At 40.7% G+C, this 12,031-nt stretch overlaps 1 protein-coding gene across 2 annotated transcripts in view; it reads right to left on the reverse strand.

Annotated features, from left to right (window-relative positions):
* Nucleotides 1–325: 325 nt before the first annotated feature.
* TANC1 (tetratricopeptide repeat, ankyrin repeat and coiled-coil containing 1) overlaps nt 326–12,031 on the reverse strand; it is a 3,647,153-nt gene continuing 3,635,447 nt past the window's right edge. For both annotated transcript variants that reach the window (XM_044074752.1, XM_044074753.1), the window contains one exon: nt 326–8,360. In XM_044074752.1, coding sequence (XP_043930687.1) covers nt 6,896–8,360 — 1,465 coding nt within the window. In that variant the 3' untranslated portion in view covers nt 326–6,895. The remainder of the gene's footprint in view (nt 8,361–12,031) is intronic.

A 12,031-nucleotide genomic window follows, 5' to 3' on the forward strand; every position in this document is an offset into this window, starting at 1 on the left:
AAAACTGCACATATTTTATACAGATATTTCATTACACATACTTTTAGTACACTACAAACTGAAGGGCATTAACACAGTACACCATGGTCAGTCAGGCACATGGAAACAAAAATACACAAAAGTTATTTCATGAGCAATGCATAAGGCCACAAACGGGGAAGAGAAAACAAGTTTAAAAAATAGCAAAACCTCTTTGTTGGGGTAAATCATTTTACATAGTTACTTGTTTGTAACATTCTGCAAGCATGCACGTGTAAATTATGCCATATTACAACTGGACTGATTCACAGAACTAACCATAATAATGAAATAATGAAACAAATACTTAACATTCCAAATTAATTTTCAGGTTTTATTTACTGTCCCATCAAGTTGCAAATCTGGATTAGCTTAGTAATCAGGTCAAACAAACGTCACTGCTGACATGCAAACAAGACCTTGGTGTAATAATGAAATATTGAGAAATGAAAGCAACTGTTAACTTATAAACTTGGCCTCCTCTGTACAGCCTACAGTGTGGAGATGGGTATTTAGAAGTTGTTTAACTTAAGATGGTTCTAAATGCAATTCCCATCAGATGTACTGTCAGTGTTACCAAACTGATGTAAATCTTCAGAATGCAAACTATGAACAATGCATATGTTAAAACAGTACATTAAAAAATGCCTGCACAAGTTAAGTTATGCAGGTACCCACCAAAACTCTGAATTTTCTGAGAAATGCTTAGTCAACAGAGGCTACACATAATAAACTCTTTCTCTCCTGATCTACACAGACAGCTCAGTTGCTTTGATCTCTGAAGTGTCCTTGGAGACACAACCTTAAAATCATTTACAGTCATCAATACTGACAAAGCAGTGTCAAATGCAGGGAAAACTGTAGCTTGATATCTATGAAGTAAAGAATCATTCTCAAACTCAGAGGTGAACAAGAGATGAAATGTTAAGGCTGCTGACTAACCTTCCAAGATACAGAACAACAATCAGCACCTGTGTAACTTTTCATATGCTCCGAAGCAATAGTCAAAAAAAAGTCAGCGGGCTCATCATACGGACAAAAACTGAGTGATCCTCATCTGGGAGGAGGTAGGTCCTTGGCCAAATCCCTGATCAGTAAGTTACTACAGGACTGTTACACCAAATCAGGCACGTGACTTGGATACTACACCCAAACAGCATACTTTGTTAAACACATGAATGCTAAACCATGCAGCCATTGCACAGATGTCCTGAAACAAAGATGAAATAGTGGCAAGTCTAAAAAAGCAAGTCTTTATGTGACCAAGAAAGGACTTGTTAACCAGTTAGGTAATGATAAACACAATTACTGAATCAGAGAGCATTTCAAGGTCTTTTCAGCCAGACTGCCTTTTGCAAAGACACCAAAAATATATATGGATATCTTTCTGAAAAACAGCTTAAAGCTGTACAAAGATAAAAGCTATTTGGCAAAGCCACTCCAAGATTAAATCTCCTGGGAAAATGAGCAGATGAATCAAGAACTGAGAGTAAAGCAAAGTGCACCAATAGCTAAAAGCAAACTGAAGAACACCTTAAGAAGTAAGAGGGGGTTTGCAGAAGAAGTCCCAATAATTACAGAATGCAATGAATGGCAATGCAGGTCACAGGAAGATGCATGTTCAAGACAGGCAGTGCAAGCCTTTCAGTAAAAGTTCAAACCGCAAGAGGAAGGAAATATCAAATGTTAACAAAGGCTCATTTGTACTACTGGATTAATTTCCCCCTCGCTAATGAAAAAAATAAAACTGAAAGAGGAATCTATACAATAGAATACTGCATTCCTGACTCAAAGAGAAAAGGTAGCTTAAATATAACTGCAACCATTAAAGAAACATCATCCAGTCCTTTACCTGCCATCCCAAGCAGTGAATCGTCTTCCATTTAAAACATGCATGGTTTCTCATGGCCAGTTCCCCTAACTGCCAAAACAATTTCAGAAACCTTCTGGTGCCCCCCTATGTGGCTACTGCAAAAATGCAATGCTAACATTCTCTGAAATGGATGAAAGAAAGAGTTTAAGTCATGTACAAACAGTCTTCAAATGACCAAGAAAGGACTTTTACAACTCAGCAGGAAGTGAACGAGGAGGCATATGCCTAAATTACTTTTGTAGAAAAGGAAAACAAATCTGAAAGTATCAAAAGGGTGCTGTCATATTCAGGATTCAGGTCACCATAATGTTTACCCCCACCCTCGTCCCTGCCCACTTGTCATCTTGAGGAATGCTAGCTGAATTTTCAGAGTAAGAGAAAAAACACAGGCATAATCTCCCTCCTCAAAGATAGAAGCAAAAGTGTCTGAATAAAGCACCCACAATACTTGCCTGACAACAGCAAAACAGACAAATGTTTGTACTTTCTGGATTTTCTAAATGTTTTTGAGTTTGCCTGTCTAGTAAGAAAACTTATCACCCACTTATAAAATTCTGCTCTACAAAGTTAAATTACCAGGGTATTTTCAACTTCTGGGATACGAAGGGTTTGTAAGCCCAACCTTTGGCTAAGGACCCACAGCCAGAGGTTCCTGATCTTATATTCCAGGACTATGGAATGTGAGCCTCCATGTTTTCTGATGCAGAGAGTCACTGCCTTAACAAAAAAGGTCATGAAAGACCACAGTCCTGAGTCTTTTGAATAAAAAGTACTGTCTTTGCCTCAGGACACCAGATGTGGGCAGTAAAAAACGACATTGGAACAAATCTCCTGGGGGCCCATGACTGAAAATGTACAATCTTAATCTTGTCAAGATGCATATGACTTGCGCAATCAAAATGGTTTTTGCACCAACAGTGGCATTCTCTCTACAAAATGGCTAAATTCTATAACTACAAGCCAGTTAGACTGAAGAGAAGAGCTGGATCCACTGCTCCATACTTTCCTTACACCAGCACCACTAGCTGGCCTGAGATCACTTACAAAAGTCTCTAAAAGCATGCCAAAGGTACTCCTGAAACAGCTTCAGCCATGCAGCCTACAATCTTCAGAAATGGCATTACCTGAACACCTGGCAAGGTAACTCAGTATACCTGCAGCAGAAATGCCACTTCCTTCCAACAGAGATAAGATGGGCACTTTAGCCTCTAGTACTTGGGCCAACAAGTTAACCCTCAGAGAGGGCACCTGTGATCCAGAGTCACTTTAATCTCCTTTTCAACATCTTGTCCCACTGCACTGTTCTGCTTACTGGCTTTCCAATGGTGTTTTAGGCAGCTAAATGCTACATAAGAAAAGGCATGGACTTTTTGTCAGCAAAGAGTATTGCTATGCCTCCTAAGTACTTTGCAAGGCTAAACAAAATACAAGAAAATGCAGAGAACAAGTTTGTGAACTGGAATCTTTGACCTTCAGGATCTTCATGTCAGCTGGAGAAATTACATTTGTAGATATACCTATTGCAAAATGAACCAAACAGTTAACAACTTATAAAGAATGAACTTGTCAATTCTTCTTAAGTCTACAATATGTAGAAAGTCTCCAGTCTTATTGGAAAATCAGTACAACATAGGAGTAAAAGTCCCACATTTCTGCAGACATATTAGATACGGACTCCATCAACTTCTTCAGCAAGATTGTGCTTCATGATGAAGCACTGTTTATGGAGAGTGTCAGGATGCTGAGCTACCATGGAGGGGGTACAGTTACAGGGTATGCAGGTGTACTAGCAGTTGTGTAACCAACAAGCCTGATATGATTAGAAGCTTCTCTAAACTATTTCTTGACCGGCTGGCAAGGAAGTAATGTTTAAACGTGCAGTCAAACTACTGCTGCCATTAATAGGAATCAGATCCGAAGGACTTATTTCTTTGCAGATGTTGGAAACCTTTGTTGGTTTATGTATTCTGGCCATGTTTGCCTTCATGTTTCTTACAGCTGAAAGAAGCAATACAATGACCCGTTTTACTTGACCTTTAAAATAAGCTCTTTAATCTCCCTGCTGAACAGCTGAAGACAAATCAACTGCAAGTTTATCATATTTGTTGGGGAAACATGCACACCTGTATGGTGGCAAAGAACCATTCTATATACTACACCCCTGGCTTGCTAGTTAGCAATATCACATACTATAAGCAAGGATTGTCTATATACCTCTTGCATTAACTGCATATTCACCAACAACTTTATTTCAGTTTTTTGAAGTTCAGGAAGGGACTCTCACGGGAGGCTTCTTTATGAAGGCTGGTTGAAATGTTTAAAGTTGGAAGATTGGCAGTTGTTACTTCAGCAAGTTGAGTCTGAAGATACTGAATTAGTGGGGGGAAGAAATGGAGAGAAAGGGCTCCTCCCCTTTCTTTGTAAAGAAGTTCCTTCATTAAATTTGATGACCATGGCTGATCACAGTGAGGAGGATTCTACTAAAACTGATAAACAGAGGATGAAGAAGAGTTCATTACATGTAGCCTCCCGACCACTTTTTCATCAAGGATCTGTCAAATATGGATTTTATTACTGCTGTAGAAAAACGTTTACTGTAATAATAGTACCAGCGTGTTGAAACAGTTATTACTGAGCCTCTGTTGTGCTTCTCAACATCTTGTACATTACACCTGTCAAAAAACAACTCTTGACAAAGAACTTAAGTAATATGCAGATGACACAGAGCACACAAGATTTTGATAGCAATGTATGATCATGACCAAAAGTGCCAGTGCTGTAAAGGTGGTTGGCAAGTTATTCTGTCAAACCAGAATGGAACAAATCTCCTTAAGAAGAGCAATTTAAAAGTTTAGGCACTATAGTTTTAATGACCAAAATCTGAAGTACCCTGACAACTGGATCTACTTCACCTTAATGATACACAGGCTACTAAATTGCAGGGTTATCGGGCACATCTCACTGTACAGCAATATTAACTGAAACATACATTACTTTAAACTACACTTCTACCTTTTTGTTTTTTGTTTTTTTGTAATGTGGTACAAGTTGGCTGTGCTGCTCACAACACCTGCTTCTACATACCAACTCTAGGTCATGTAACCTCTGGAAAAAGTAAATATTTCACTCTACAATAAAAAACTGTTTATCGATGCTCTGCAACCTCAGAATTAGAATGTAAGTGTGTGTATATGAGTTTGCACTCTGGGGGCTCCTGTGTGCAAAAAAGTGTTTGTCACTGATTTTGTTGATTACCACTACTCAATGAGATGTGTTCTCCACATTGCAATTCAGTACTTGGGGCTCCATCAGGATAAAGCAGATCCATGATAACTTAATTACATACAATAAACATTACAAAGCCTTCTGCTTAAATGGCCACTTACAAATTTTTCTTATTTCCTGCTGATCCTTTTTCTTGCCTATCTACAACCAGATTTTTTTACAGTCTACACTAAACACATGGCATTGACACATCCAAGTACTAAAGCATTAACACTAGTACTCTGCTTCAAGTGCTGATACAATATCTGCACCTCAATTTTCTATTTGAGGATCCAGCACCATCTTTTCCATGGCACTGGTTACAAAAATGTCATAGCATTTTATCAGATAAACACCTGAAAACATTTTATAACCTGTAGTAAATAAAGTGCTGTTAATGTCTTACATGCTATATTATTTATACAGTGCAATAACCAGCATGATTGAAGCTATAAAACACATTCAAAGCAATGGCTATAAAATAATAGACTTTAAGGGTCTGTTTTTTTAAATTCCCTGCACAATACACAGCCCTGTTTTATTTCCCACTGTGTCTGGTATGTGGCTACAATATGGAATATTCAGTCCATACCAAGTTTGCTTTGGACCCACAAAAAGAAGGATTACAGCTCTGCTTAACAGTAGACTGCAAGTAAGAAACTTCTTTACTAAATGTAACCGATATACAATATTATAGGAAAAAGATTTTAGGGGAGGAGTACTCAATGACAGCACAAGTTCAATGCGAGACATTTCAGCTGTGATTCCGACATAGTCCTTTAACTTGTGTTCCAGCATATGTAAACACAACGTATAATTTCTCACAGGTTTTTTACAAAAACAAGGACATGCTGAGAGAAGGGCACATTATTAGCTTTCCTGTTCCTACTTGACTTGACATATGCACCTTCTCAATGTATGAAAATAATCCTTCAAGGCACTCCTAAAAAATGTGAATGTGGAAATCCAGTGGATGTGCCACTAATCCTACCCCTGCAGATGGTAAAATGGGACTAGTCTATGATTCATGGGTCAAGTATAATGCAACGTTAGTTTCCACAATTTTGAAGGGGTTCTTGCCCACTGGTAAAGGAAAATAAACACGTGAAAGCCTTTCAAAACAGGGCTGTTATGTAACAGTCGGTGAACACACAATTTGTGTGTGTGTGTGTGTGTGTGTGTGTGTGTATATATATATATATATATATATATATATATATACACACACACACACACACACACACACACACACACACACACAAGTATTATGTACAGGTAAGAAACAAATACAATGTTAAATTACAGAACAATGGAAAAAACTTGGGGTCCTAAGGTTCTATTACAGTTGTTTTTGTCCCTCATTTGAAAACAAAATACTGTAATACATAAAATGCACCCACCCCCAAAAGTACGAAACAGCATAGAGCATTTCACCAAGAACAGTTAACTAAAAAGATATCTGAAACTAACAGGAAATACAAATAACATTAGTAGAGTAAAATGATAAATTATTTTCTATGCAGCAAGAAATATTTTCTTCTCTCTTCTTAGAATTTGCTTACAACTGCATAATGTAATGTTTTGTCTTAAATTTATACCAACAAAGAAAAAAATAATGATCTGCTACATGAGGAAAAATATGGCTAGGAAATTCAATGTTTTATCAGTGGCTGGAAATCTAATGGTATTATAACTGGAAACCATCTTGTGTTATTACCATATAGGAACAATTATAAATGTTCACACATTAGACTCTATAAATGAACGCTTTGGTTTCATAGATGAATTAACGTGATTTGAGTGGGTTTCTCTAGCTGTCTGACTTTGCTGTTTGGGTACATTATCTTGAAGTGAGTGAGAAAGAATCCCTGCTGACTTAGGTTCCTGAAAATTGGTAGGAGCTTCGCATGTCTTTTCTCCTTGTTCCTTATGATGCATTCCATTGTGAATACTTCCTACAGCACCCTGAGATGGAAGTTTAGTCTGATCATGGTAAGCACTTGTTGGGTTCACAAAAGATGGGGCAGAATTTAATGTCTGTGTTACATTAGTATGACTAATATTCTGAAGTAATCCTTCAGCTGGCTGGTTGAACCAGCTACGATTTTGTTGCTGTCCTTGTTGCAGCTGATGGAACCTTGCATTTTTATCTATGATTCCCATAAAAGGAGTTGCTCTAGGCCGGTGATCAGTTCCACTTTGATTACTCCTATGCTCAAGAGTTGTTTTTGTTCGGACATCTGGCCCTTGGATTTTTCCACTGTCTGACAGGTTGCAGCTTGAAGCTAAGCTACTTGTAGAGCTAGAAAGTTTCATGTTACTAGCCTGAGAACCAGATGCAGAAAAGGAACTGGCTATGCTTCCTTGTTTAATTTCACTTATGTTTGGTTGAGACACTGCAGCTTCAACACATGGTGCAGTGTGTGCAGTCACTCTCTCATTTGTTTTTGTGGCACTTATGAATGACTGGGAAGAGTGACAGGAAGCCACAACTTCAGTTTTTGCAGTCAGACTTGGTGCCAACCTGTCACTGTAAGATCCGGAATGATGCCCTACAGTGGTGCTTAATACAGGCACAGTATCACCACCATCTGGATTTTGTCCACCTCTGTTCTTTGTACTTGTGCCATGTCTGCCAGGCACAGGGCTCGGAGGTGTATACTGTGACTGGGTCTGTGTTTTGCTGCTATATTGCCCATTTCCATCTCGTATTCCAGAATGAACAGAATTAATGTGTTGGTTAGTTTTTACTATTTGGGCTTGTTTAGTAGGCTGCCCAATGAAACCCTGATGAGCAAGTGGATCCTTCATATACCGCTGACCTATTCTGTTCTGAGGTGACACAGGTCTTGACTTCTGTGATAAACTGCCAGATCCTTCCTGAAGTGCTTTGCTAGTGGCAAGTGAAGCCTGTGAATGTTGTGGTACAGGGAAAGGTACAGACATTTCATCATGCTGTGAAAATTCTTCCTCATCTATCTCCTCAAGACCAAGAGATGGATGGCTATCGAGTATTTGATCCAGAACCTCCTCTTCATTGTCTGAGTCATTGTTCTGTTGGGCTGGATAATTATACTGTTGCCTCTGTGTTCTCTGAAACTGTCTACATTCTTCTTCAACTCGAGTCAGAAGCCTTTTTATTTCCCGGTTATTAGGGCAAAGTTTTGTAGCTTCACGCAAATCTGCCAGGGCTGCAGCAAACTGCCTGAAAAACAAAATATTTCAAATGTCATTGTTAATAAAAATGGATATAAACTGCACCCAAACAGACAATATTTAATAAAAACTGGTACAAAAAACACTGCTGTAAAACTACAACTAGAATATTTTCATAAATGTAAAGTAATTGTAGATATGACTGGCTATCATACCGTATCTATAATAAAACGTTTCCTGGGACTCGTGTAAAAGCAATACATCTCCTACAATGCTAGTGACTGGAATCTGTGACTGAACTGTAGTTAATGGAAGACTGGCAAGACAGGTTCTTATAGTGTACTCTCCTTCTCTGAGAGGTATGAGCCACAGGGAGTGGCACCAGATCCTTTCCAGTGGATCAAGGTCTCAGATATGGATAGAGTAGCATGCAGCTGGATGCCTTGTATTACTTACATGGATGATGCGGCAGAGTGGACAGCGTTGTCGCCTCACAGCAAGAGGTTCCTGGTTTGATTCTTGGCTGGTGTGCCTTCTGGGCAGAGTCTGCATTATCTCCCTGTGTTTGCATGGGTTTCCTCTGGGTGCTTCAGTTTCCTCCCACATTCATAGGTTCATAGGTTGGTACTAGGCTATCAGCCCTAGGGCCTATACAAGCCTAGCCATAACAATTCCCTGGCTATTTCTTCCCACACTATTTACTTCCCTGGACCCCTGTCTAGCAGGGTGACTGACGTGATCCCTGGGGTGAATTTCCTTTCTCCCATCCAATCGTCAAGGTTCCTTTTGAAGAGGACCAAAGAGGCACTCTGCTTGACATGCATGGGCAATCTATTTCAGAGTCTGGGGAGTCTCTGGGTCAGGAACCTATCCCTCCAGCATGTTCTGTTTATTGTGATGACAAGGTTTAGATCTCTGGAGAGTGTGGCTCTGAGGGATTGGGATGTCTTTAAGTGTAGCATGTCCAACAGCTCTGGGTTTGACATGGCCTTGTATGTTAAGCAAAGATCGCCTCTGAGTAGATGATATGTGACAGAGTATAGCTAGAGTTTTTTAAGGCGGTCAGCGTAGGGCATCTGCTTTAGGACTGTGATTCTTTTAGTGAGGTATTTCTGCGGTCTTTCCAGTTGTTGCAGATGTCTTGAGAGGTACATACCAAATGGGGCGTTATATTCTATAATGGGTCTAATGAGGGATGAGTACAGTGGGACAATGACCTCCTTTTTTCTGGATGAAAAGCCCTTAGTGATGAGGTGTGCCACATAGAAGGATTTCCTGACTGCTGTGGCGATGTGGTTATCGAAGGTGAGACCACTGTCCACCTGTGTCCCTAAGTCTCTTATCACACTTTCGGTGTTTAGTGTACTGTCACTTATATGGCAATTCACGGATACATGTTTTTTCCCAAAGGGGATAACTATATATTTCTTGGCACTGAGCATGAGCCCATGGCTCTGGCACCAAGCATCTGTTTCTGTAAGGCCCTTTGTCTAAGACATTCAATGCAGTAGGTGGATTTGGCACACTAAATTGGCATAGGTGTGACCGTGTGTGGTATGGAAGAAAGAATAGTTGTGTAAAATCTTAACATAACCATAGATGTCCTTCTCTTCCATGTTGCAGTATTCTTAGTGTGGGATTCTCCACCTCAGGCAACCTGAATGTTGGCTCCTATATAAAAAATTAAGCCTGGTTGCTGGAGGTGCGTAGGATGTCACATGAAGGGCCATAAATCAGGGACCTTAAATGTGACATCTGCATGCACAGACCTCAGAACTTAATTGCCTAGTTGGACAGTTAGCTAGTTTGAGCCAAATGATGTCCACCTAAAGTGTGAAGCGCCATTTGCTGGTTAGTCTGAACACAGTCTAGGTGGTGCTCCAGGGTAGCTTCTAGACAGATCAATTGGAAAGAAGGGGGATAGGTGGGGGGAAGGAAAAAGTACAGTTGTGTACACTTACCATAAATGTAGATGCTCAAGTGTATTCACTGTTGCAGTCACCTCACTTGGGTTATCTGCCTGCAGGTAGCCCTCAGTCGGCCCAAATACCAGAGTCTTGGGATTTCCGCATCAGATGCTGTTGCCTCTTCCATGACATCAGGTCATCAGGGGTATAAAACATGCAGCCGACACTATTACATCAGTTTTTCTTGCCCCAGATGTCAGAAGCCCCCAAAACAGGAAGCAATTACATGGTGTGGAACACCTCCAGTAAAAAGTAAATACCACTGCCATAAGATATTGGCAAAAACAGGATAGGTAGAAAGACTAGAAAAGTCAGGGGGCTGGAGGGAGGGTAACCAAGACTACAACAGTGAATACACTTGAACATCTACATTTATGGTAAGTGTGCAACTGTACTATGTTCTTTGTGTTTCACTGTTGCAGTCATCACACTTGGGTTGATTCCCAAAGCTGAGGAAGGGTGGAGGCAGTCAAGAAGTCTTGGGGCTGGCTATCAGGCCTTGTAAGACTGCTGTGGCAAATCCAGTTCTGAATTTAGAAAAAATAGGTAAGTGGTAATGCTTGGTAAAGGTGTGTACAGAACCCCAGGTTGCAGCTTCCCGGATGTCCCTGGTAGGGACTCCCCTGAGAAATGCTGTAGAGGTTGAGGTAGCTCTAGTGGAATGAGTTCTGATCCTCTGTGGGGTAGGTTTTCCATGGTGTTGATGCAGAAATGGATGCAGTGTGCTATCCATTTGGAAATGGTTTGCTTTGAAATGGCTTTGCCCTCTGCCCCTGTAGTAAAGCTGACTAGCAGCTGGTCAGATTTTCTGAAAAGTTTAGTTCTGTTAAGGTAGAACCTGAGCTGTCTGTGTACATCCAAGGAATGCAGAATCCTTTCCCCTTTATTCTGAGGGTTAGGGAAAAAGGTTGGTAAATGGATGGATTGGTTTAACGCCACACTGGATACCACCTTTGGCATAAATGATGGGTTAGTCCTGAGGGATACCCTGTTGGTTTAACGCCACACTGGATACCACCTTGGGCATAAATGATGGGTTAGTCCTGAGGGAAACCCTGTCCGCATGGAAAATAATGAAGGGTTCCACAGCCATTAGTGCCTGTAACTCAGACACTCCTCTTGCTGAAGTTATGGCTAGAAGTAAGGCTATTTTCCAAGAGAGGAATTTTAACTCTGCTGCAGCAGCAGGTTCAAAAAGGGGAAGCGTGAGCTTCTCTAGTACAAAGTTAAGGTCCCAGGCGGGGGTGGGAGCTTTCCTTGGGAGCCTTAAATTGTTACCTCCTCTCAGGAACTGTTTGATGGGAGGGTGAGAAAATAGAGGTGGCTCAGTATTGTAATGAGCTGAGATGGCAGAGGCATGAATTTTAATAGATGAGAAGGATAGGCCTTTGTGGAGTACCTCTGCAAGATAATCCAGGATATGAGGTAAGGTGGGCACAGCTGTGTCCTTTCCTTGAGACTAGCTCCAAGAACAATATCTTTTCCACTTTTCTGAATAGGATTTCCTAGTACTAGGCCTTCTGGCCTCAAGGATGACATCCATCACCTGTTTGCTGAGGGTTGCTGGTGGTGTATTCAGGGGATAAGCCAGGCTGCAAGGTTCAGGGTGTGCAGCTGTGGATGCAAAATCTGTCCCTCCTGCTGGGACAGCAAGGAGGGGGTCTGATGTAGGTGCCAGGGTGGCACTGCTGTCAGACTGTACAGGAGTGGGTACTAGTGCTGGTGTGGCCAGTCTGGGGCAATAAGGATTGTC

Source organism: Protopterus annectens, chromosome 6.part0, assembly GCF_019279795.1.
Source record: "Protopterus annectens isolate FY-2018-M chromosome 6.part0, PAN1.0, whole genome shotgun sequence".
Taxonomy (NCBI): Eukaryota; Metazoa; Chordata; order Ceratodontiformes; family Protopteridae; genus Protopterus; species Protopterus annectens.